Source organism: Canis lupus, chromosome 8 (assembly GCF_003254725.2).
Source record: "Canis lupus dingo isolate Sandy chromosome 8, ASM325472v2, whole genome shotgun sequence".
NCBI lineage: Eukaryota > Metazoa > Chordata > Mammalia > Carnivora > Canidae > Canis > Canis lupus.
The window spans coordinates 10357444-10383980 of NC_064250.1; the positions used below are offsets into that span (position 1 = coordinate 10357444).

General features: G+C 40.5%; 1 protein-coding gene across 18 annotated transcripts in view; it reads left to right on the forward strand.

Annotated features, from left to right (window-relative positions):
* Positions 1 to 26537, forward strand: part of AP4S1 (adaptor related protein complex 4 subunit sigma 1) — an 83609-nt gene that overhangs the window by 16444 nt on the left and 40628 nt on the right. For 7 of the 18 annotated variants that reach the window (XR_007412672.1, XM_049113614.1, XM_049113611.1 and 4 more), the window contains exons 2-5: positions 15194 to 15400; positions 18006 to 18092; positions 18911 to 18979; positions 26457 to 26535. Coding sequence is in view for 17 of the 18 variants with exons in the window: in XM_049113614.1 (XP_048969571.1) it covers positions 15263 to 15400; positions 18006 to 18092; positions 18911 to 18979; positions 26457 to 26525 (363 nt within the window). In the remaining variant the exon portion in view is untranslated. Of the gene's footprint in view, positions 1 to 2552; positions 2672 to 15193; positions 15401 to 18005; positions 18093 to 18910; positions 18980 to 26456; positions 26536 to 26537 lie in introns of all 18 variants that reach the window. The other 11 variants (XM_035720139.2, XM_025443892.3, XM_035720138.2 and 8 more) reach the window with 2 other exon arrangements.

A 26537-nucleotide genomic window follows, 5' to 3' on the forward strand; every position in this document is an offset into this window, starting at 1 on the left:
CAGATGTATGATTTGCAAATAATTTCTCCCTGTCTGTGACTTTTCATTTTCTTCATGATGTCTTTTGAAGTATGGGTTTTCTAGTCTGATAAAATCCAGTTTATCAGTTTTTTTCTGTTGCAGATTGTGCTTTTGGTTTTAAATCTGTTTCTTCTAAAAGTTTTATAGATTTAGGACACATGGCTGGCTCATTTGGTAGAGCATTTGACCTCTTGATCTCAGGGTCATAAGTTCAGACCCCACACTGAGCATGGAGCCTCCTTAAAAAAACTTTTTAAAAAGATTTTATTCATTTATTCCTGAGAAACACAGAGGGGGGTGGGGCAGAAACACAGGCAGAGGGAGAAGTAGGCTTCATGCAGGGAGCCCGATGCAGGACACGATCCCGGGACTCCAGGATCACGCCCTGGGCAGAAGGCAGACACCCAATTGCTGAGCCACCCAGGCGTTCCAAAATAAATTGTTTTTTTATAAAATTAAAAGTTTTATGGGTTTACCCCTTTTATTTAGGTCTGTGATCTATTTTGAGTTAATTTCTCTGTATGGTATAACATAAAGGTCTAAATGCATTATTGTAATTTCTTGAGGTTAAATGAAATATTCTAGTCAGCTTCTAGTAAATTCTTAACAAAAGAATGGCTCTCTGCTTCCTGAAAATATCATTGTATTCCAATATATGTACAACTTTGAGAGAGACCAGCTGGAGCCATGAGGGATGGGGCTGCCCCCCAGCCAGCCGAATCACCTGAACGAACCTGAGGATCTGTGAGATGACATTTCAGGACAGCTTGCCCTCGCATCCAGCGTTCTGTGGATTAAGACCCATGACCAAATGAAAGAAATTATCCATAACATCTGTGTTTCTATTTACTCTGTTCCCTTGCTGTCTTGTACCTAGTAAGCACTCAGCTCATATTATTTGGTCTGACTTGATATCGAGAAAGGTGAACTTTGTGACCTTGTAGGTGTGTATTTTAATAGGTCTTTTAATACTCTGCCTCTCCATGTATGAGTCCTGCTCCAGACCTACTGAATCAGAGTCTATATTTTAACAAGCTCCCCAAGGGATTTGTGTGCTCATTAAGTTTGATAAGCATTGGTCTAGAGCAGAGCAAACTAACAGCCTACAGACTAAATCCAGTTGCTGACTTCTTTTATAAATAAAGTTTTCTTGGAACACAGCTACACCCATTTCTTTACATATTATTTATATAATTACATATATTTATATAATTTGAGCTGCTTTCATTCTGCAGGGGCAGAGAGACTAGTTGAGAAAGAGACCATATGGGCCTCAGAACCTAAAATACTACCTGGCTTTTATAGAAAAAGCTTTTCTGAACCCTGAGCTAGGGAGAAAGAGGGAAAGTTCCCAAATGGTGATGTACCACACATTTGGAAGGATTACTGGGAGTTCAGAGGTTATCCAGGTCAGTACAGAGCCTGACCATAGGGCATAGTAAGCCATTTGTAGAATGTATACACTGATACACACACCTGCCCCCCTCATCTATTAAAATTAGTATGCTTCTTAGCTAAAAGAGAATAAGAAAGCCTAAAGTGTAATTGTTGGGAATGTTAATAAAAATGAACCTCTTAACTAAACATCTATAATATACTAATAAAAATTTACGTATTTAAGCACTATAACCAAATATAATAATATAACCAATACAACATAGACTTATACACTCAGACACGCCAACAAACAAACCCTCTTCACTTTAATACAAATGTTTACAGCTCTCTCCTTTTTTATTTTAAAGCTTTTTCCTTATCTAAGTAATCTCTACCCCCAATGTGGGGCTTGAACTCATGACCCAGAAATCAAGAGTCATGTTATGTTCTCTTCCAACTGAGCCAACAAGGTGCCCCTCTCTCATTTTTTAAAAATAAACTTTTTATTTGGAATAATTTTAGATTTATAAAAGAGTTGCAAAGACAGTATGGACTGGAGGGTATTATGCTGAGTGAAGTAAGTCAGTCGGAGAAGGACAAACATTATATGTTCTCATTCATTTGGGGAATATAAATAATAATGAAAGGGAATATAAGGGAAGGGAGAAGAAATGTGTGGGAAATATCAGAAAGGGAGACAGAACGTAAAGACTGCTAACTCTGGGAAACGAACTAGGGGTGTTGGAAGGGGAGGAGGGCGGGGGGTGGGAGTGAATGGGTGACGGGCACTGGGGGTTATTCTGTATGTTAGTAAATTGAACACCAATAAAAAATTAAAAAAAAAAAAGACAGTATGGAGAATTTCTAAATATCTTCACCCATCTCCCCTAATGTGGTCATTTCATATTACCGTGGTACATTTATCAAGTCTAAAAAACCAGTATGGGTAGCATTATTATTAACTAAACTCAGACTACTCTCACGTTCCACCATGTTTTTTAAGTTTCTTTATTTATTTTTAAGTAATCTCTATACCCAAAGTGGGGCTCAAACTTACAACCCCAAGATCAAGAGTCACAGTCTCTTACAAATGAGCCAGCCAGAGACAGGCACCCCTCACCAATTTTTTTATTAATGTCCTTTCTCTGTTCAAGATCCCCTCCTGGATACCACAATGCATGTAGCCACCATTATCTTCTTAATCTCCTCTGATGTCTGACAGCTTCTCACACTTTCTTGCATTTCATGAGCTTGACAGTTTTAGGAAATACAGGTAAGATATCTTTCAGAATGCCCCTTAATTTGTTTTTGTCTACTGTATTTTCACATGATTAGAATGGGGTTGTGGGTTTGGGGAAGAATACCACAGAGATGAAGTACTTTTCTCATCACTTCCTATCACAGGGACATGAGTCATGACTAATGATGTTAGCCTTCCTTGCTTGGTAGGCTGGTGTGTGCCAGGTTTCTCTACTGTGGGGTTCGGTTTCCACATGCTGTCCTTTGGGAATGAGTCAGTCCAGCTCACCCTCCAATGAATGGGTGGGAGAATTTAAGCTCCACCTCCTGGAGGAGAGCCTATCAACATATATGCAGGTTTCTCCTGCTCTTTGAAAGCCTTTGGCTTTTATGAAAGACCTCCATTAGTACCCATTTTCATACGTGAAAGAAATCTGAAGAGGATTTTCACTTTTATGAGAAAAGGCAAAAAGCAAAAATAGCATTGAGAATTTGTTTTGCAGTGAGCAGTCACAAAGGCAGCGCGCACCCCCAGCAGCCAGGGGGCCCCGCCAGGCTCCTTCCCCGGGAACTAAGCGCGGCTTAGCCGCCAGAGCTTTGAAGTATGTTCCTGAGCATCTGTGCTTTCTCCCAATTTACTTTGTACATCCCTTAGCAAGATGTGTCCTGAGGCATCAGAAAAGCCTAAGAGGGATTATTTTTTGACTCTGAGAATGCTCAAAAAATTTCCCATATAAATTAATAATAATTGCTTCTTCCCTTTACTGCTATTTCGGCTTAGTAAAAGTTTCCCAGGAACATTCTACTTTCAGATAGCAGGGACAAACCTGTATCTGTCCTGTTTATTATTCAATCATGTACTTATATCACTATGTACTAATGTATACTTGTTTTATACTTTGGATAATGATCTGATGCTATGTTATTTGTTGTCCAAATTGTTTCTTCAGCTTTGGCTACTGGGAGCTCTCCCAGATTGTCTGGTCTTTCTCTTTTTTTTAAAGAGGATTTATGGAGATATAATTCACATACCATATAATTCACCTATTTAAAGTATACAGTTTGGGGCACCTGAGTGACTCGGTTGGTTAAGCATCTGCCTTCGGCTCAGATCATGGTCCCAGGGTCCTGGGATCAAGCCCTGCACTGGGCTCCCTGCTCAGTGGGGAACCTGCTTATCCCTCTCCCTCTGCTACTCCCCCTCCTTCTGCTCTCTGTCAAATAAATGAATAAAATCTTAAAAAATAAAAATAAAGTGTACAATTTAGGGGCACCTGGGTGGCTCAGTCAGTTAAATAAATGTCTGCCTTTGACCCAGATCATTATTCTGGCTTGTGTACTCTCTCTTTCCCTCTCTCTCTCTTAAATAGATACATAAAATCTTTTAAAAAAAAAAAAAAAGGAGTATACAATTCAATGGCTTTATTTGTTCAGCCATCATCACAACCCTATACCTCTTAGACCTCCGATTCCAAACCTCCATCCCCTCCAACCTTTGTCTATGTCTCTGCCTCTCTCTGTGTCTCTCATGAATAAATAAAATCTTTAAAAAAAATGATTTCCCCATTTTTTTTGTTTTTTGTTTTTTGTTTTTTGTTTTTTTTGATTTCCCCATTTTGGACGTTTCATATAAATGGAATCATGTAATATATTGTCCTTGTGACTGGCTTCTTTCAGTTAGCATGTTTTCAAGGTTCATCTTTCCAATCTCTTCTTGTTTATTTGTTTTATTTCTTGTTTTTATATGATTTTTTTAAAGATTTTATTTATTCATGAGAGACACGAGAGAGGCAAAGACAGAGGCAGAGAGAGAAGCAGGCTCCCTGCAAGGAGCCAGTTGTGGGACTCGGTCCCAGGACCCTGGGATTACGACCTGAGCCAAAGGCAGAGGCTCAACCGCTGAGCCACCCAGGAGTCCCTTAAATGATTTCTGTCAAGTCTCTAGAATCTTTATTCAGATCTTGCTTCTACATAATTGTAATCCATGTTGGTATAGAATTTGGTGTCCTGATTTTGTGACATTGTTGTATCTACATTTTCCCATTTTTCTACATAGTCTGCATATTTATTTTAACGGTTAAAAAATATCAAGGTGGTGTTCATTTAACACTCAGTTCTCAGTTTGTGATATCTGAGTTTAATTTTTCATTGTTTATAAATAATGTTACTATCCATATTTTCATGCATGTGGATTTTAAATTATACCGTAGGATAGAATCCCAGGACAGAAATGCTTGAGTTAATTTTTTTTTTTTTAAATTTTTTTTAATTTATTTATTTATGATAGGCACACAGTGAGAGAGAGAGAGGCAGAGACACAGGCAGAGGGAGAAGCAGGCTCCATGCACCGGGAGCCCGATGTGGGATTCGATCCCGGGTCTCCAGGATCGCGCCCTGGGCCAAAGGCAGGCGCCAAACCGCTGCGCCACCCAGGGATCCCGAAATGCTTGAGTTAAATGGTAGAATCATTTTCATGAATTTTTTTGGTTAAATTCTATCAAGTTACACTGTAGAAAATTTGTAACAATTTAAGGGACCACTAACAATGTATACATGTACCTGTTTCTTTATAATCTTAGCAGCATTCCTTTCTAGTTTAATACACAATAAGAGAGGAAATTAAAGAAGTCAGTGTGTTAAATGTTTTACAAGAATTACATCCTTTACCTCATTTAATCTTCCACTACCACTCTGCAAGGTAGTTGCTACTCCCAGTTAACAGAGAAAGGGCTGGGTGCCAAAGGCTTCCGGAGTTACAGCCAGGGGGCAAATACCAAAGGTCAGGTCCTGGAAGAATACAGAAATCCAATCCAGGTCTTTAAGAACTAAGGCCAGAGAAAGAATGGGAGCCAAAGCCCTGGATCAAGGGGACAAAGACCGGGAAAGCCTGAACTAGGCTGGGTAAACAGGAGATATACCTGATGAATTCTTTTTTTTTTTTTTTTTAATATTTTATTTATTTATTCATGAGAGACACACAGAGAAAAAGGCAGAGACCCAAGTAGAGGGAGATGCAGGAGCCCAATGTGGGACTCAATTCCTGGACTCCAGGATCACGCCCTGGGCCAAAGGCAGGCGCTAAATTGCTGAGCCACCCAGGGATCTCATACCTGATGAATTCTAAAACACTTCTCTTCTGTACTCTTTTATAGTATCCAGCCAGAACTTTGTGTGAGTGCACCTGGTTCATTCAAAGGTACCAGAAGAGAATAAACACTAGGCTTGCTTCTTGGCCTTTTAGAGTTCAATCACATTTATTTTTTTTAAATTTATTTATTTATTTATTTATTTATTTATTTATTTATTTATTTATTTATTTATTTATGATAGTCACAGAGAGAGAGAGAGAGGCAGAGACATAGGCAGAGGGAGAAGCAGGCTCCATGCACAGGGAGCCCGATGTGGGATTCGATCCCGGGTCTCCAGGATCGCGCCCTGGGCCAAAGGCAGGCGCCAAACCGCTGCGCCACCCAGGGATCCCTCGATCACATTTAGATTTAAAAAATAAAGTTGCTACACATGCATGCATATTTACATGTCAATGTATAGAAAGTCTAGAAGAATATGACTAAACTTAAAAACCTTGGTTTTTTTTTTCTTAATCTTTTTTTAAATTTTTTATTTATTTATGATAGGCACACAGTGAGAGAGAGAGAGGCAGAGACACAGGCAGAGGGAGAAGCAGGCTCCATGCACCGGGAGCCCGACGTGGGATTCGATCCCGGGTCTCCAGGATCGCGCCCTGGGCCAAAGGCAGGCGCCAAACCGCTGCGCCACCCAGGGATCCCAAAAACCTTGGTTTTATGTTTGAGAAGACTGACAGGCTTTGGGGCAGGAGTTAGGGTACCACGGTACTTTATGTGTCTACTTTGTTTCAATACTGATTTGATTTTTTTTTTTTAAGGAAAAATTATCACTTAAAAAAAGCCTTTATTATTTCATTCATTCAACAGACATTTATTGGATATTATCTTGTACTAGGCACTGTGCAAAGATCTGAAATAAGATTATGTACCATACCCATGAGTTCATGCTCTAATACAGTGTTTTTCAAAATTTGGGCCACAGTTCTTTAGTGACTTCTGAAATTAAAAATCAGTGGGTCAGATTGTGTTATAACCCAAAGTATAAAATAAGATATCCTTAAGTCCCTACTGATATAAATAAGTGATTGACTAAATAAATAATGGGGCATAAGTAGACAGATCTGCACAGTAGAGTTCCAAATAATTTACATAGATACTTCTCCCTCAAGGAGATGGAACATAACTTCCCACCCCTTAAATGTGGGCTACGTATAATGACTTCCCTCCAAAGAGTACAGTAGAGAAAGGAGGGGATAACTTTACAGTAGACAAACCTAGCTAAAACTGTCTCAGCCAGGTGACCAAATTCAATTTCAATAGTGATAAATCACATTGATAGTATGTGCCTTTCATGTGTTGTGGTGAAAATATGCTTCTACCTCTGTGGTCTTCTTCCCCAAACCCTATAACCTCAGTCTAATCATAACTAAAACATCACAGAAATCCCAATAGAGGGACGCTGGGGTGGCTCAGTGGTTGAGCAGCTGCATTTGGCTCAGGGTGTAATTCCAAGTCCCAGGATCCAGTCCTACATCAGGCTCCCTGCATGGAGCCTGCTTCTTTCTCCCTCTGCCTGTGACTCTGCCTCTGTGTGTGTGTGTGTGTGTGTGTGTGTGTGTGTGTCTTTCATGAATAAATAAATAAAATCTTAAAAAAAAAAAAGAAAAATCCCAATGGAAGGGCATTCTACAAAATACCTGACCAGTATCCTTCAAAACTGCTAAAGTCATTAAAAACAAGAAAAGTGTGAAAAACTGTCAGAACCAAGAGAATTCAAAGGAGACATGAAGATTAAATATAATGTGCTATCCTAGATATGGTCCTGGAACAGAAAAAAGACATTTGGCAAAAAGTAAGGAAATGGGAATATAGACATTAGTTAATAATAATGTACTATATCAATATTCATTGTAATAAACATACCAAACTAACATAAGATGTTAATAGTAAGGGAAACTGGGTATGGGGTATATAGGAATTCTGTGTACTGTCTTTGCAGCTTTTTCTGTAAATCTAAAACTGTTCTAAAATCTATGAATTTTTTAAAAATCAGTGGGCCACAATTAGCATTTTTCCTCAGCATTTTACTCTGGTAGTTTTCAAATATACTACAAAGTTGAAAGAATTTAACAGTGAATGTGAATATGTTCACCACCTAGATGCTGCCATTAACATTTTAGCATACTTACTTTATCGTATATCTAACCATCTATCTCTTTATCTGTTAATTTATCCTAGTTTTTGAGTGCATTTCAAAGTATATTTATAGATCTCAGTATACTTCCCTGAGATATATATATATTATTAACTAGAGTATTTCCTTTTATGTCAAAGTTAAATATAATGAATACATGAATCTTCAATGTACATTTGGTGAGTTTTGAAAAATCCATGAATCGGGCACCTGGGTGGCTCAGTTGGTTAAGCATCTGCTTTTGGCTCAGGTCATGATCCCAGGGTCCTAGGATTGAGCCCCACATCAGGCTCCTCATTCAGCAGAGAGTCTGCTTCTCTCTCTCTCTCTGCCACCCTCCAACTCATGTGCACTCTCTCAAATAAATACTTTTTTTTTTTTGAAAAAAAAATCCACATATCTATGTAACTCAAATCGCTCACAACTACATTTTTTATAAAATGACACAAAAATCACTAGAATACAATACACACAGTATGGGTAGGTATTGTTTGATGAACCTTGTATATATATATATATATATGAATCAGATATATATGTACCTGTATGCTGGGTCACAATAAAAAGTGTCACAATAAAAAAGTAAAAATCACTGGTCTTTTAGGGTGACAGGTTTTGTAAGATATAGCAATGAGTTCAAAGACAGGATAGCCAACTCTTTATGATTAGCAAGAGGGGACTGGGATAGGCAGGCTTCACTGAAGAAAAGGTAATATATTATCATAATGATATTTGCTAACTCTTAATGTAGCCCTTACAATGTGCCCACTGCCAAACCCAGTTCTAAGAACATTACATATACTAGCTCCTCTAATCCTTACAACCCAGAAGCCAAGTATTATCTGTTATTATTCCCATTGTACCTTTGACTGAGTATTAAAAGGTGAAGTAACTTGCCAACAATCACAAAATTAACACTCAAGCCCCAGTTCATGCCTTTGACTATTATACTGTTATGAGGACTTTATGTTTTCCTTGTAGAAATTTGCTTTTTAACTTGGAGGATTTTATTTCAGTCACTTTTATGGGACCAAAAATGTTTTTGTCTAAATATGTGTGTGTGTGTGTGTGTGTGTGTGTGTGTGTGTGTTAATCTGATTCTGAGGTATAGAAAAAGTGTTTAGAGCTAGAAAGGATATTAGCCATCATAAAATACCACTTTGATTGCTAGAAACTTCATACTCTACTGCTTTCATGCATTGTATTGTTTGCTGTTTTCCAAATTAAATGTGCAGCAGCATTAGAGAATATCGACTTGATCATTCCCAAAGCTACCTGAAATTGATGCTTAGTAAGCTTAAATGAAAGTCTAACAACACTAATACAATGAGCGAGGCAGGGAGCGTCAGATTATGTATGAGTCAGGGGACCAGAATGCAAGACTTCACTTTACCTCTCAGATTATCCATTTTCCCATCTGCAAAATGAAGGGAGTGCACATCTGGGATGACAGCTGTAAGTAAGGTGCCTATGTCACCACACCCCGCTGCCTAACCTGTAACTGACATTACTAATCATTCGTGGCATCCTTTTGAACCTGAACATTTCCAGAATCCTTCCCAACACAGTGCTCAAAGCAGCTAATACAATTAGCCACAGTTGGCACCCAAACTAAAATCTATTTGTCATCTTTGGCTATGACAGTCTGTAAAGACTTCCGGTTCCAGCTCCCAGAATACACCCTCAGAAATATGAAAACTCTACCCATTTCAGTATGTGTTTCAGCCTCTCTTTTCTCTAGGCATTTGGTTTGCATCATATAGTATCATGGGACAGTGATCTGCTCCTGTTCTCCTAGGACTTTCCCTAACTCCCTCATCTTGGCCTTTAGGCATCCTGGCACCCTCTGCATAAGGCTTTCCCCAATGAAATCTCCCTTCTTTATCTGTCCTTGATTCACACAGGCTCTTGGGTGTAGAATCCCCTAGGATCTACTAGCCGAGGGGATCAAAACATCTTCCCCAGCCTTGTGTGTTGTTGAATGCAAAAAGTTTTATAAACAAAGAAGTCCATATCCCCTCCCTGGCCGCTCCCAGCACTTGTCTAAGCATATTCTTTCCTTACTGCCCTACCTCAGTTTCATAATTATTTGATTTCTCCCCTCCCTGATGATTAGTAACCAGGATAGGTGCTTAAAGCATTCATCTTCTGTTCTCAAATATGTACTTGTTTCTGAGTCTCCACACTGTGTATTTCGACTTTGTGTATTTTATAATAGAGTTTACAATTTTACTTGTCTGCTTTATTACCACTGTGTAATCCTACATTATAAATTGTGTAATTGTTTATGAGCATACAAAAAAAAGATGATGTATTCGAGCCTTTAGATGCCTTCAGCTACTATTTTCAAGGCTTGCATCCTAATGAGTATCAATTCAACACACCCTTGTTTGTCATCCTTGCTCTTGAAGTCAGTGGGAAGGAATGCTGTGCTTGTTAAGGTGGAAACCAATTTGATCTGTTGGTGTAACATCTCAAGGGGGTCATTTTACATCTCATTTTACCACTTAACGCAGCCAGGGCATTTAAAGGCAAAGGTCTGGCCATGAGTACCTTTGAGACAATATCTTTTTTTTTTTTTTAATTAAGATTTATGTATTTATTTGAGGGGCGGGGGCAGAGGGAAAGGAAATAAGCAGATGCCCCACTGAACAGGAAGCCCTATGCTGTTTGGGGCTCGATTTGGGGATTCGGTGATTCGGTGCTCAGGTTCCATCCCAGGACCTTGAGATCATGAGCTGAGCTGAAGCCAGGAGTCAGACACTCAACCGACTGAACCACTGAGGCACCTAAGATAGTATCTTTTTCTTCTAGCTGGCAGTTGGAATCCAGAGTATAAAATTGTAATTTCTAACTTGTGTGAAGATTTGTTTTAAAATAACTTTGCTAAAAGGGAATAAAAGAATGGATGGTAACTTAATTTGCTAGTCTCCAGCCAAAATTTACTGGCAGTAATTTGTAAGGAGAATAAAGGCAGCACTTAACACCAAATGACTAAACAGAGGATGTTGCAATCCCACCTACAGTAGTGAGCTTATCTTCCTGGAAAAGGGAGTAGATGACCACAGGCCTCCCCCATGGCACAGCTGCCATGTCCCGGGCTGAGCTGGTCTGCATAACATCCTGTCCTGTGCCCTGAATGAACACGGCAGCTCAGGCTTTGCCAGACTGGGCCTGGCTCTTTCTAGCTCTTCATGTTTGGAATTGTTGGGAGATAACCACCTGTCTGATAGGGTTTAGGAAATAGGAGATGAGCTGGGAGAGCAAAGAATAATACAAAATGTAGTCCAAGAATTATCTCATAATCCGTTGCAACTTTTCTGTAAAATTATTCCAAATTTAAAAAGTTCATTTAAGAGGGGCACCTGGGTGGCTTATTCAGTTAAGCAAGCATTTGCCTTCAGCTCAGGTCATGATCCCAGGGGCCTGGGATCAGAACCTCACATTGGGCTCCTAACTTGGTGGAGAGTCTGCTTCTCCCTTTCTTTCTGCCTCTGCCTCTCCCCCTGCCTGTGCGCACTTGCTCTTTCACTCTCTCTCAAATAAATAAAATCTTTTTTAAAAAGTTCATTTAAGAACTATTATTGGGCAGCCGGGGTGGCTCAGCAGTTTAGCGCTGCCTTCAGCCCAGAGCATGATCCTGGAGACCTGGGATTGAGTCCCATGTCAGGCTCCCTGCATGGAGCCTGCGTCTCCCTCTGCCTCTCTCTCTCTCTGTGTGTCTGTGTGTGTGTGTGTGTGTGTCTCATGAATTAATAAATTTTTTAAAAATAAAAAAAAAGAACTATTATTAGTTTTTGGTCTTTTGCACCAAATTTTCATAGATATTACAAAATGTAAATATGATACTTTCAGGTGAGTCGAGGCAGCTCTGAGGCTCATGACAAAAGAAGCACTGGCCATTGGTCAACATTGTGCTCTTTTGCCCTGATCCTTTCAAAGTCTATAGTAAGTATAGGAGAACCAAACACAAGATTCAGTACAGGGACACCTGGGTGGCTCAGCGGTTGAGCGTCTGCCTTTGGCCCAGGGCCTGATCCTGGATTCCCAGGATCGAGTCCCACATCGTGCTCCTTGCATGGAGCCTGCTTCTCTCTCTGCCTGTGTATCTGCCTCTCTTTCTGTGTCTCTCATGAATAAATAAATAAAATCTTAAAAAAAAATTCAGTATAGCTGATTTAGGAATAAAATTGCAAGCATAACTGTTGAATGATGGGGACGAGTTAGGGAGTGTCATGGATCCAATTAAATTTGCTTAACTTCTGAGTTGCATCTCATTTCTGACACAAGAAATCCAGAGACTTTGGGCACCCTGCCATCCCTGAACTTCAATTTGATTGGCCTTAGAGTGGGGATAACACAAGTACCAGCCTCAGAGAATTGTGAGAATTAAGTAATATATGTAAATTGCTTGGCATAGGACCTTCCATAGGAATTGTTAGAGGGCCTTGGTGGGGGACTTCGGCAACAGTGGAGATTACTACTACTGCTTCCAACACTGATGGAAGAACTACTTCACTATAGATCTTGTCCCTACTGTCCATAAAATAAAGTTCATATTCCTTAGCATGACTTTTTTCCTAAGGATTTTATTTACTTATTTAGTTGAGAGAGAGACAAAGCACAAGCAGGGGGAGGGGCAGAGGGAGCTGGAGAAGCAGGCTCCCCACTGAGCAGGGAACCCATGCAGGTGAGCCACCCACGCACCTGTCCTTAGTATGACTTCTAAAGCCAGTTTTATTTTTTATTTTTTAAAAAGATTTTTGTTTATTTATTCATGAAAGACAAAGAGAGAGAGGCAGAGACACAGGGAGAGGGAGAAGCAGGCTCCAGGCAAGGAGCCCGATGTGGGACTGGATCCTGAGGCCACGGGATCATGCCCTGGGCCAGGGGCAGGTGCTCAACCGCTGAGCCACCCAGGCATCCCCTAAAGCCAGTTTTACTTTATGTGAGCAGCTCAGTGTCCTGCAGCCATTGTTCCTGCCCTCTGAACAGCATCTGCAGTGAACTTTCCAGAGCTGCCCCTATTTTTTCTGCCTCAGAGTCACCCCTGTGGATCATTCTTCCAGATCTTGCTTAAATGCCCCTCCTCTGGGAAGCCATTTCCAACTCTCCCATCCTACCCGTCCGTGTACCTCAGAAGTACACCCTCCCGACTACAACTCATCTTGTACTGCTGTTGCTTGTTTACCTACCCGGCACCTTTGCGAGGGGTGAAGATCAGAAAGATCAGAAATGACTACTTCTTAAAAAAAAAGAAAGAAATGACTACTTCTTAATTTCCCATCAGACAGAACTTTGTAGTTCTAGTACAAATGCTCCCCACTCTGCTTTTGATGTGCTGGATTTTTGCTCAATCAATGAGAAAATGCTCATATTCATATCCTTTTGAATATTTGCAGAGGCTGAAGAAAAATACCCTAGCCGTGTATGGATAACCTCAGTACAGTCAGTAGGTTGAAGAAAATTAGACCACCAGTTGTGTGACTATCTCATCTCTTGACTTGTCCTCTCAGCTATCTCCAAGTCTGAATCTCCTAAAGAACAAATTTTCAGGGAACACTGGGTTACAAAAAAGCAGGGGACAGCATTCACTCAAAGATCTTGTATCAATGCCATACTCAGCAGTGAGCAGTTAACATCCCTTTTGGGAAACCTCAATAATTTTCAGCTTATAAACTTTTTTTTTAAAGATGTTATTTATTTATTGAGCATGGGGGGGCAGAATGAGTAGGAGAGAATCTCAAGCAGACTCCCCATTGAGCTGAGAGCCCATCCCACAACCCTGAGATCATAACCTGAGCCAAAATCAAGAGTCTGGTGCCTAACCAACTGAGCCACCAAGATCCCCCTCAACTTACAAACTTTTTAAGACCTTTCTGCATTAGACTTGAGTGGCGTTACCAATGTTTTTGTAAATATTTACTGTGTTTTTTACTTCTAACAATTTTGTGCTTTAACAAAGTGTTCTAAACATTGCATAAAAATAGAAGTCACCACTTCTTTTTTTTAAGAATTTATTTATTGTTTCTAACAATAAATCTGTCATCTTTCAATGGACACCAAAGGGATGAATGGATAAGGAAGATGTGGTCTATGTATACAGTGGAATATTCCTCAGCCATTAGAAATGACAAATACCCACTATTTGCTTCGATGTGGATGGAACTGGAGGGTATTATGCTGAGTGAAATAAGTCAATCGGAGAAGGACAAACATTATATGGTCTCATTCATTTGGGGAATATAAAAAATAGTGAAAGGGAATAAAAGGAAGGAAAGAAAATGAGTGAAAATATCAGTGAGGGTGACAGAACATGAGAGACTCCTAACTCTGGGAAACGAACAAGGGGTAGTGGAAGGGGAGGTGGGCAGGGGGTTGGGGTGACTGGGTGATGGGCACTGAGGGGGGGCACTTGGTGGGATGAGCACTGGGTGTTATGCTATGCTATGTTGGCAAATTTACCTCCAATTAAAAAAAAAAAAGAATTTATTCATGAGAGACACACAGAGAGAGGCAGAGACATAGACAGAGGGAGAGGCAGGGGTCCCTGCAGGGAGCCTGATGCAGGACTCAATTCCAAGACTCCAGGATCATGACCTGAGCCAAAGGCAGATGCTCAACCACTGAGCCACCCTGGCATCCCGAGGTCACCACTTCTTTCTCTTTGTATGTTCTTGGTACTTGACACATAATTGGTACCCAACAAAAATGATGAATCTAATGAACAAATATGAATAGCAATACTGGGGAAATTAAAAAATGTTTTGGAAGAGGGGAGCCTGGGTGGCTCAGTCAGTTAAACATCCAACTCTTTATCTCAGCCCAAGTCTTGATCTCAGGGTGGTGAGTTCAAGCCCTGCATTGGAGCCTACTAAAAACAAACAAAAACTTTTGGAGGGTAACTAATGAAAATTTATGTTTAGTTATTTCATATTTTATTTTATTTTATTTTTAAAGATTTCATTCATTCATGAGAAACACAGAGAGAGAGAGAGAGGCGCAGAGACACAGGCAGAGGGAGAAGCAGGCTCCACTCAGGGAGCCCAATGCGGGACTCGATCCTGGGTCTCCAGGATCAGGCTCTGGGCCGAAGGCAGATGCTCAACCGCTGAGCCACCCAGGGATCCCTAGTTATTTCATTAAACCTCATTTAGCTCATTTGAGTGAAAAACAGTATTGTTATTTATTTACTTCTGGTTCCTCTATAGAGCACATCTAATATTATTCTTTGAGATATTTGACCTTAGCTTTTATTTGTTCTTTCACCCTTCAGGTTCTAATTACAGGCACCTCTTGACATAACTTTTGAACTATCTGGAAAAACACTGGCCAGAAAAAAAAAATGATAAAGTTTTTCCTAATGGTGAATAAACAAGGACAGACCCGACTTTCTAAATACTATGAACATGTGGAGATTAATAAGCGTACACTTCTTGAAACGGAAGTCATAAAGAGCTGTCTCTCCCGATCCAGTGAACAAGTAAGTTTCTGGTTCTGTCTTTTATCTCTGCGTTCAACTTGGCAATGGCAGATTTGTTATTACTGAGTCTCAAGGGCCATCATTTTCTTCAAACTACATTCTTTTCAACAGCTACTAGGGAAAATAACAAATGGAGTGAAATGAAGACTGAAGCATAGCTCTCTTTATGTCCCCTTAAGGAAAATACAAATAAGGAAAACCAGGAAAAGTCTTGAGTTCTTATTTAGGTCAGCAGATTTGTCTCAAATTTATTCCAGCTCATAGGCATATCTTCTTTTTTTGTCTGTATGAATGCAGCCCTCACAACTCTTAGGAGTGCTTCCAGCAGGTGGCTTTCTCTAAGCCAAGAGATAAAGGTCAGATGATTGGTTTATAGGTGAGCACTTGAGACCCGCTTTGTGCCAGAGGATAATAGTGTGATTCTCACGTAGAGCATAATTTTTTCCTGCTTATCATTTTTGTAAACTTAACACCAATGTAAAATGAGAACTAGTGATTTAAAAAACAAAGCAAATTTGAACTTGTCTTTTATTATGTAGATGGAGTAAGTGGAAGTTAAAAATTCCTACAAAACAACAAATCTATTCATTCTGTCAAAATAGAGGTTAGGTACAAGTAGGAATTTTAGGAACTGGGCCTATTTTTACAAAGAAGTTTAATTGGAGAATTACTTAATCGGGGTCCTAAACTTTGAGTTCACTGGAAATCACTGAACAAATTGCAGCAAAAGCAGAAAGCTTGTTTAAACCACCCATTAATGTTGCCGGGTCTCCATTTCACAGCATATGCAGAAAGGCTGCCTGCGGGCACCACTGCTAGGTCTTAAAATATTAAAGTACATCAGTGCTCAGAAGTTACATGTTGGAACTGTGTTTCCCTTGGCTTCTAAATTGATTTTCCAGCGTCCACATCTCAGAGTCCTCTTTGAATTACTACTTTGGCCTGCCACGGCACACACGGCTTGCTTCATGCAGTTGTCAGAGGGAAACAGGAATGGTTAAAGGGCTGGGTGAAGAGCCTCACTTGAAGTAAAGATAAACTCGAGAAGCATTTCTGTTGAATCTTTCTGCAGAATACAGGCACTGCACAGTTTCAAACACCATCTTCACTGATACATTACCTTTTGAAATATATGCCTTGGAACGATATTTTTGAAGCATTCTGAATTATTTTAGATTTTAAAAGGAACCCACTGGGCTTTGGGATAATTAGGCACTGAAGTAACACAATTGCAGCTTAGTTTTTATTTTATCCACAAAGGTGCTTTGGTACTTTTTTTTTTTTTTTTTTTAATGTCAGAAACTCCCAAGAGGCTTCGAAAAATGTTCTTTCAAATAGGTTGTGTTTCCTTGAAAGATCCAACTGAGCAGAAATCACACTGGCTCTACAGTGAGCCAAAAGCAACAGAATGGTCCTGCACTTCTTACCTTTATCCTAATTTCAAATAAGAGCCTCAAATTCCTGCATTTTATAGGTTGTCAAGTGGTTTTCCCATGGAAGAAATTTCATAATTAAAACTAACAGCTTAATCTCCAGGAGCTTCTGGGCACCCAAGAGCAATCATGCCAGTGCCAACAGCCACACAGTTCATGCACAATCACATTTGGCCAAGCACACCCAAAAATCCAAAGGAAGGGCAGCACTGCGCCGTTAGCCTGCTATCCAATTCCCATCTGCCCAGGGCCATCCCCAAACCCTTTGTACAATGGCTGTAGGAGAGAGATGAATTGGAAGGGAGTTGTTTTATCCACAAGTCAGTGGTGGTAACTTGTTATTAATTCATAGGAAGCAATGTTTACAATGGGAAATTTTCTCTAGCATCTGCCCCACAAAAGCCAAAACTTTAAATAATTTATAGAAGAGTCTACATTTATTCTTTTCATCAGTGTAAGAAAAAGAGGGATCCCTGGGTGGCGCAGCGGTTTAGTGCCTGCCTTTGGCCCAGGGCGTGATCCTGGAGACCCAGGATCGAATCCCATATCGGGCTCCTGGTGCATGGAGCCTGCTTCTCTCTCTGCCTATGTCTCCGCCTCTCTCTCTCTCTCTCTCTGTGTGTGTGACTATCATAAATAAATAAAAATAAAAAAAAAAAAATAAGAAAAAGAAATCAGGATTCTTTTTGCATGTGTGTATGCTGTGTATATTTGGTTGTTTGGTGGCTATTAAATAATACAAAATGCAATCTCTAATTGCTTCCAAAAGAGCCTATGGGAGATGAAAAGAAGAAAACCTTCTCTGTCATGTTGGCTTATTTTAATGTTGAGGCAGTTTAAAATGCTGATTATTTAGTACCTTTGCCTGCTGATTTCTACACAGAGTGAAGCAAAGGAATGAGAAGGATTAAGGTGGGAACCCATGTGGCTGCTCCAATCGTTTTTTCCTGGACCCCCTCTCTGCCTCCCACTAGAGATGCTTCCAAGTAGTCCCCTGAATATTGTGAAAAAGCCACCAACAGGCAACCAACAAAGATTGTGTAACATTTTAATACTGTATATTTCTAGGAATATGTTGACCCATACTGAAATCAGAACCTAGAAATTATGCAGGCCTTTTTGAAGAGATCCTTGGAACCATAGGAATCAATGTCTTTTTTTTTTTTTTCTAGTGCTCTTTCATTGAGTTTAAGGATTTCAAGCTGATATATCGACAGTATGCAGCTCTCTTCATTGTGGTTGGAGTTAATGACACAGAGGTGAGATAATAGAGGAGCCTATGGAAAATGCAAGAAAATTAGGAATGACAGACTGATTTTTACTCCCCTTAAATTGTCATTTCCTACTCACCTAAGAGTTCTCTTGCTTGACTCTTGGAGGTCTTGGTTTCTATCAAGGCTAGGGAAAGCTATGTGGAAGAAAAATACCTAGGATTGTTCCTGGATTGGAGGAGCAGCCTGTGGGGAAGCATAAAACTCCAGAATGCTTTTCCCAACCCTAGGCAACACCAGTGTCTTGCCCTTGTTCTGTGTGGCACAGTGGGGCAGCTTAGACAGGTAGAGGCCAATCAACTGTAGCATTAAATATAAGCTGACATATCAGAAACCTGAGCAAACTGTAACAATGATTGTGTTGTGATTGAATTTCCTCAGATTCAGTCTACCTTTCTAGAAGCGTCAGTTTCAAGTCAACAGAACCTATGGCTCTGGAATCCCTGCAAAGGCGTTTAAGATTTAAGATACTTCAGAATTTCAGTTGGTTGTTTTTTATCTGTGAACCAGATTTTAAGGTAGTTTCCCATCTTCACAAATGGAGAAGTGGTGGCATGACAAACGTGAAATGTTGTTTCAGCCAGTTGATGACAAAGTCAGGGAGTAGACCTCAAAACCTAATCTGGTTTCAGTCCCACTAAATTCATTAGGGACTTAAAATCTTAAGGTTAAGGCTTTCACTGTTCCTTCTGTTCATAAGCTTCTTTCAAACAAGTGAGTCGTAGAACTACTCTGAATATTTGTCAGTGTCTAATTTACACATGGGCCATACTAAAACTAACTGTACCTTTTCTTGTTTATTTCAGAATGAGATGGCAATTTATGAATTTATCCATAACTTTGTGGAAGTGTTAGATGAGTACTTCAGCCGAGTGGTAAGTCTAATGGCTAAAAAATGTTTTTTGCCCACCGCCCAACTTCCCAGAAATGGGTCTGTATGAAGAACCTGTGTTAGTATAGAGCTTTAATATGTAAAAGTTAAAACCCAGGTGATGCCACATTTTCTTTACCTTTCCTTCTGGTTTATCCAAAGTGCTACAAAACCTATGTGTGCCTTATGTTCTTCTTTATAAAGAACCAGTTCTACAAGACTAAGAACCGCTTATGTCTTTCTTTTAATTAAGAGACTTTGGGGCACCTGGTTGGCTCAGTGGTTGAGTGTCTGCCTTCAGCCCAGGGCGTGATCCTGGGGTCCTGGGATCAAATCCCACATTGGGCTCCCTGCATGAAGCCTGCTTCTCCCTCTGCCTATGTCCCTACCTCTCTGTGTCTCTCATGAATAAATAAATAAAATCTTAAAAAATAATAATAATTAAGAGACTTTGCTATTTAACTTACTCTCTGTCTCTTTTCTCTTTTTTTTTTTTTTTTTTCTGTTTGCCTTCCTAAGGCACTAGGAACCTTTTTAGTTTAGCAATCATTTCCGTCCAAATCTTTGCTTTAATGATCAAAACCAACTCCCCTTAAGGAATACATGAGTTCCTTTCCAGCAGCCCCCTTTTTAAAGATCTTATTTATTTATCTGAGAGAGAGAGTGTGTGTGAGTGTGTGTGTGTGTGTGTGTGTGTGTGTGCGTGCATGTGAGAGTGGGGAGAGGGGCAGAGGAGGAGGGAGAGAATCTCAAGCAGACTTCCCCCTGAGAGCAGAGCCTGACATGGGGCTCAATCTCACCATCCTGAGATCATGACCTGAGCTGGAACCAAGAATCGGATGCTTAGCTGACTGAGCCACCCAGGTGCCTCCCTGTTTTGTCTTTAAAAGACAAAACAAAAAACCCCAGAATTTTGAAACACAATTTACATGCCCTGATACTCACGCATTTAATGTATATTAGGTTTTAGTACTTCCACATAGTTGTGCAACCATCAGCACAATTTTAGAATATTTCATACCTCCAACAAACACCATAGCTATTAGCATTTCCCTCCCAGCAATCCCCCTCCCTGGGTCCAGGCCCTAGGTAATCGTCAATCTACTTTTTGTCTCTATGGGTTCGCCTATTCTAGACAGTTTATTTATATAGAATTGTACAATATGTGGTCTTTTGTGGCTTTTTTTTTTTTTTACTTAGCATATGTTTTCAAGATTCATGTGTCACACAATTCATGTATCACATGTTATAGCATGTGATGTGTCAGTACTTCTTTCCTTTTTATTGCCAAATAATATGCTGCTATATGGATATGCCACATATTGTTTATCCGGCTAATAGTTGATGGACATTTGGGGGTTAATGGTACTTTTGCCTATTATGGGTAATGCAGCTTTGAACATTTGTGTAAACATTTTTGCGTAGCATCATATTTTCAGTTTTCTTGGGTATAATATACCTAGGAGTAGAATTGCTAGGTGATGTGGTAACTCCACGTTTAACATTTTGATGCACTTTGTTTTCCAAAGTGGCTGCATGATTTAAATTCTCATCCACAGTGTCTGAGGGTTCTAATTTCTTCGTGGTCTCGGCAAAACTTTTTATTATCTGTCTTTCTGATTATAGCCATCCTGGTGGGGATGAAGTGGTATAGAGGCCAATAAATTGTGGTTTTGAGGGATGCCTGGGTAGCTCAGTGTTTGAGTGTCTGCCTTTGGCTCAGGGCATGATCCTGGAGTCCCAGCATTGATTCCCGCATCGGGCTTCTTGTGGGGAGCCTGCTTCTCCGTCTGCCTGTGTCTCTGCCTCTGCCTCTCTGTCTCTCTCATGAATGAATAAATAAAATCTTTAGTGTGATTTTTTTTTAATTTTTTTATGATAGTCACACACAGAGAGAGAGAGAGAGAGAGGCAGAGACACAGGCAGAGGGAGAAGCAGGCTCCATGCAGGGAGCCCGACGTGGGATTCGATCCCTGGTCTCCAGGATCGCGCCCTGGGCCAAAGGCAGGTGCCAAACCGCTGCGCCACCCAGGGATCCCTAAATAAAATCTTTAAAAATATATATGGTTTTGATTTGCATTTCACTAATGCACAGCAAATATTGAGCATCTTCTCATGTGTTTATTGGCCATTTTTATATCTTCTTTGGAGAAATGTCTGTTTAAATCCTTTGTCCATTTTTCAGTTGAATTATTTGTCTTTTTATTGTTGAGCTGTAAGAGTTCTTTATATATTTTGAATACAGATCTCTTTGAATTGATTGGATAGAAAAATCTTTGAACTAATTGAATACAAATATTGATAGGTATTTGGTGGAAGAAATTTTCATTTTTTTGGTAGTGTTCTGTGAATTACAAGAGTTTTTAATTTTGATAAAGTTCAATTAATTTATTTTTCCTTTTTTGCTTATGTTTTTGGTGTCATGTCTAAAAAGGCTTTGCCCAACCTAAGATCATGAAGATTTACTCCAGTGTTTTCTTCTTCTTCTTCTTTTTTTTTTTTTTAAAGATTTTATTTATTCATGAGAGACACAGAGAGAGGCAGAGACATAGGCAGTGGAGAAGCAGGCTCCATGCAGGGAGCCCAATGCAGGACTCGATCCCAGGATCCCGGGATCATTACCTGAGCTAAAGGCAGATGCTCAACCGCTGAGCCACCCAGGAATCCCAAGTGTTTTTTTCTTTTAGTTCCTACATTTAGTTCTTTGATCCATTTTGAGTAATTTTTATATATGGTGTGAGGTAGGGGGTCTAACTTCATTCTTTCGTATGTAGATATCCAATTTTCCCAACACTACTGATTGAAAAGATTGTTCTTTCTCCCCAGTGAATTGTCTGGGCAACCTTGTCAAAAATCAATTGACCATAAATATAAGGATTTATTTCTGAACTTGCAGTTCTGTTGCAATGATCTATATATTTTTCCTTGTGCCAGAACTACACTATCTTGACAACATTAACTTTGTAGTTAGCATGAAATCCAATATTCTTTTTATTTTATTTTTTATTTTTTCTATTTATTTATTTATTTATTTATTTATTTATTAATGAGAGAGAGAGAGAGAGAGAGAGTGAGTGAGAGCGCAGCAGAGACACAGGCAGAGGGAGATGCAGGCTCCATGCAGGGAGCCCGACGTGGGACTTGATCCAGGACTCCAGGATCACGCCCTGGGCCGAAGGCAGCACTAAACTGCTGTTTTACTCTACTCCGGTAGGCCTTCCTGAGCCTTGGTTAGACATTCGTGAGAGATAGTAGTGGCACAAAGTGAGTTCTCAAAGTTGTTTTGCTTCTTTCATTTTGCTTGTAAATAAAAGGTTTAGGAGGGAACTATTTCAGGCCGCTTCTTCCTGAGGCAGTGAGGGGACTCTGCTCCCTCATTTGATTTGCGTTTGATTGCATTTCACTAATGGATAGGGACTAAATTCTGCTAACGGCAAAACTCATGTTAAAAAGTTACATCTTGGGATCCCTGGGTGGCGCAGCGGTTTGGCGCCTGCCTTTGGCCCAGGGCTTTGGCCCAGGGTGCGATCCTGGAGACCCGGGACGAATCCCACGTCGGGCTCCCGGTGCATGGAGCCTGCTTCTCCCTCTGCCTGTGTCTCTGCCTCTCTCTCTCTCTCTGTGACTATCATAAAAAAAAAAAAAAAAAAAAAAAAAAGTTACATCTTGGACAGATGCAATGAAATGCCGGGACACCTGCACCCCGATGTTTATAGCAGCAATGTCCACAAAAGCCTCGGTGTCCATCGAAAGATGAATGGATAAAGAAGATGTGGTTTATGTATACAATGGAATATTACTCAGCTATTAGAAATGACAAATACCCACCATTTGCGTCAACGTGGATGGAACTGGAGGGTATTATGCTGAGTGAAATGAGTCAATCGGAGAAGGACAAACATTATATGTTCTCATTCATTTGGGAAATATAAATAATAGTGAAAGGGAATAGAAGGGAAGGGAGAAGAAATGGGTAGGAAATATCAGAAAGGGAGACATAACATAAAGACTCCTAACTCTGGGAAACAAACTAGGGGTGGTGGAAGGGGAGGAGGACGGGGGTGGGGGTGAATGGGTGACGGGCACTGAGGGGAGCACTTGAGGGGATGAGCACTGGGTGTTATTCTGTATGTTGGCAAATTGAACACCAATAAAAAATAAATTTATTATTAAAAAAAAAGTTAAAAAAAATAAATAAAAAATAAATTAAAAAAAAAAGTTACATCTTGGGACGCCTGGGTGGCTCAGTGGTCGAGCATTTGCCTTCGGCTTGGGTCATGATCCCAGAGTCCTGGGATCGTGTCCCACATCATGCTCCCCTGCAGGGAGCCTGCTTCTCCCTCTTGCCTGTGTCTCTGCCTCTCTGTGTGTGTCTCTCATGAAAAAATAAATAAAATCTTTAAAAAAAGAATTTATATCTTCAGGGGTGCCCGAGTGGCTCAGTTGGTTAAATGTCTGCCTTTGGCTCAGGTCAGGATCCCGGGGTCCTGAGATGGAGCCCTGCATTATACTCTCTGCTCAGTGGGGAGCCTGCTTCTCCCTCTCCCTCTGCTGCTCCCCCTGTGTGTGCTCTCTCTCTCTCTCTCTGTTAAATAGATAAATAAAATCTTTAAAAAAAAAAAGTTATATCTTCAGTCTAACTCCTAATACCTGAAGTAAAGTTTGGCAAGCTGCTTCTGCATGGGACAGTCAACTATTCTGTTTTCATTGCTTTAGTGCAGTGGTTCTCAAAGTACGGTTCCTGGACCAGCAACATAAACATCACTTGGGAACTTGTTTAAAAAACAAACTGTGGGGGATCCCTGGGTGGCGCAGCGGTTTAGCGCCTGCCTTTGGCCCAGGGCGCGGTCCTGGAGACTCCTGATCGAGTCCCACGTCGGGCTCCCAGTACATGGGGCCTGCTTCTCCCTCTGCCTATGTCTCTGCCTCTCTCTCTCTGTGTGTGACTATCATAAATAAATAAAAACTAAAAAAAATACGTTAAAAAAAAAAAAACTGTAGGCCCACCCCAGAATATTGAATCAGAAACTCCGAATTGAGGTTCAGCAATCTGTGTTTCAACAAGCCTTCTGGATGATTCTGATGCATGCTTAGATTTGAGATCCACTGACTTAATGCATAAGGAAAGCTGGAAAGCTGCCTGTGGCCTGTGAGATGGTTGTGCATCTAGCTAGGCGGAGTTAGTGCCGCTGAAGCTGGAAGAGGGAAAAAGGTCAGGCCATTCCAGAGACGGTCCATGAGGGGGTGGGGGACATTAAGGCTGGCTTTTTTTTTTAAGATTTTATTTTATTTATTTATTCATGACAGACACAGAGAGAGAGAGAGAGAGAGAGAAAGAGAGAGAGAGAGAGAGAGAGAGAGAGAGAGGCAGAGACACAGGCAGAGGGAGAAGCAGGCTCCATGCACCGGGAGCCTGACGTGGGATTCGATCCCGGGTCTCCAGGATCGCGCCCTGGGCCAAAGGCAGGCGCCAAACCGCTGCGCCACCCAGGGATCCCCAAGGCTGGCTTTAAAGTCCATCTTTCTACCGACTGCTCGGAGAGAGTGCCACAACTGAGCACTGTCTGATAGAACTTTCAGCCACTGCAGAAATGTACTGTACCTGTGCTATCCAGTGCAGTAGGCACCAGCCACATGTGGCTTTTCAAAATTTGAAATGTGATTAGTGTAAAGGAGGAAATGAGGAATTTAATTTTAATTCATTTGATTCGCCATATGATGCTGGTGGTTACCATACTGGACAGGACAGCTGTGGCTCCTGCCTAAACACAGTAACCACTCCCTTAAGACAGACTGGTTTGCTGGTTTGCAAGTCAGGGTTTGTGACTCAGAGCTGACCATGATTAGCCATTTTAAGGGAATACCTATCAAGAAGAATAACATTTCCCCAAAACGTAATATTTTAAACCTGGGATAATCATGAGTGAGTCCAAGCAGTATCATTGCTAAGGTTTTTAAAATTACCATTATTATATTCGGTGACCGAGAATAAATAGCATGTTGCTGAATTCTTGCTGTAGTCCTGGGGAGAGAGTCAGTGACCACATAAACCACAGAAGTAAAGATTAGAATTTAATTTAAACTGGTGACTACACAGGACTCCAGAAGTACTGTGAGATGGCTCAGTTTAGGATGACAGCAGCAAAAAGAAGAGAAAAGAGGAGGGAAGACAGTACTATGGGAAAGAAAATAGAATCTGTCCCACTCGGAGAATGCCTTGTCATCTAAGATTTATTTTTAGGTTTGTGAGTTTTAAACATTCTTTCTGAGACTATTTTAATCTTAGTTTCCAAATCTTAAATTTGGAGATGAGTCTCATGCTGTCTGGGCTGAAAGAAGCATCTCAGCATCATATTTCAAAACAAAAAGACAACCCAGTTAGCTTCCATGGAGGCAGTTTTGCAGGAGAGGATGGTGGGGTCAGGGTTGTCACTGCTTCACTGAACAAACCTTAAGTCCTTTCAGATATGAATTTAACTGTTTACTTTTTTCTTCATGATTTTTTTAATGATACAAACATCTAAGATCGTTGAAAAAAATTAGAAACACATATAAGCAAAAAGAAAGGGGAGAAGATCATGAGTAAGCCCATGACTTACTGATATATTATTGGGTACATTTCCTTTTATTTTATTTTTTTTTTTTTTACATTTCCTTTTAGACATCGTATATCTGTCAGTATCTAATTGTGTCTGTATCTTTCTCTATGTGTACATATATCCATGGGATAATACTGTAGATCCCCTGCTGTAACTTGCTTTTTTTACTTAATGGTGTTAATACTTAGAGATCTATACCCTCATTTGTGGATCTGCTATAATTTATTTAACTAGTGCCCCTTTCATAGATGCTCAGCTTGTTTTCAGTAATTTGCTACCATAAACAGCATTACCGTGAACATCCCACCACACAGTGTTGTGCTGTTATCTAATTATTTCTTTTGGTTAAACTTCTAGAAGTAAAATTGATGGATTCAGAGGGCGTGCATAATATTAAGGTTTTTGATAAACATATCAAATTAGCTATCATCCGTAAAGGTTGAGTTGGTCTATTCCCTCTATGTTCAGCGGATGAATTGTTCTGGTTGGCAAAATTCCTCCAAACTGCCATTTTATAAAAAAGCACAGTCAAAGGGCGCCTGGGTGGTGCAGGGACCCTTGGTTTAACTCAGTCCTGATCTCAAGGTCATGAGATGGAGCCCCAAGTCAGGCTCTATGCTCAGGGCTTGCTCTCTCTCTGCTCCGCCCCCAACTCGTGCGCATGCGCGCCCTCTCTATCTCTCAAATAGATACATCTTTAAAAATAAATTAACAAAAAGCACAATCCCGGACTCAAGGCCTTCCTGCTCTCAGACTCCTACGACGTACAGAGCTGCTTCCCTGACCTGCTCCGAGGCTGGTGGCCAGAGCAGCTGCAAACTCCGCTAGGCGCCTGCATCCCAGTGTCTCATTCTCATCCTTGTACTTTTTTCTCTTTTCCAGAGTGAATTAGATGTATCCTTTTTCAAAGCTGTGAGCCAAGTTTTCCTCAGTAGGCAAAGCACAGGCTAGTCCTGATCAGGT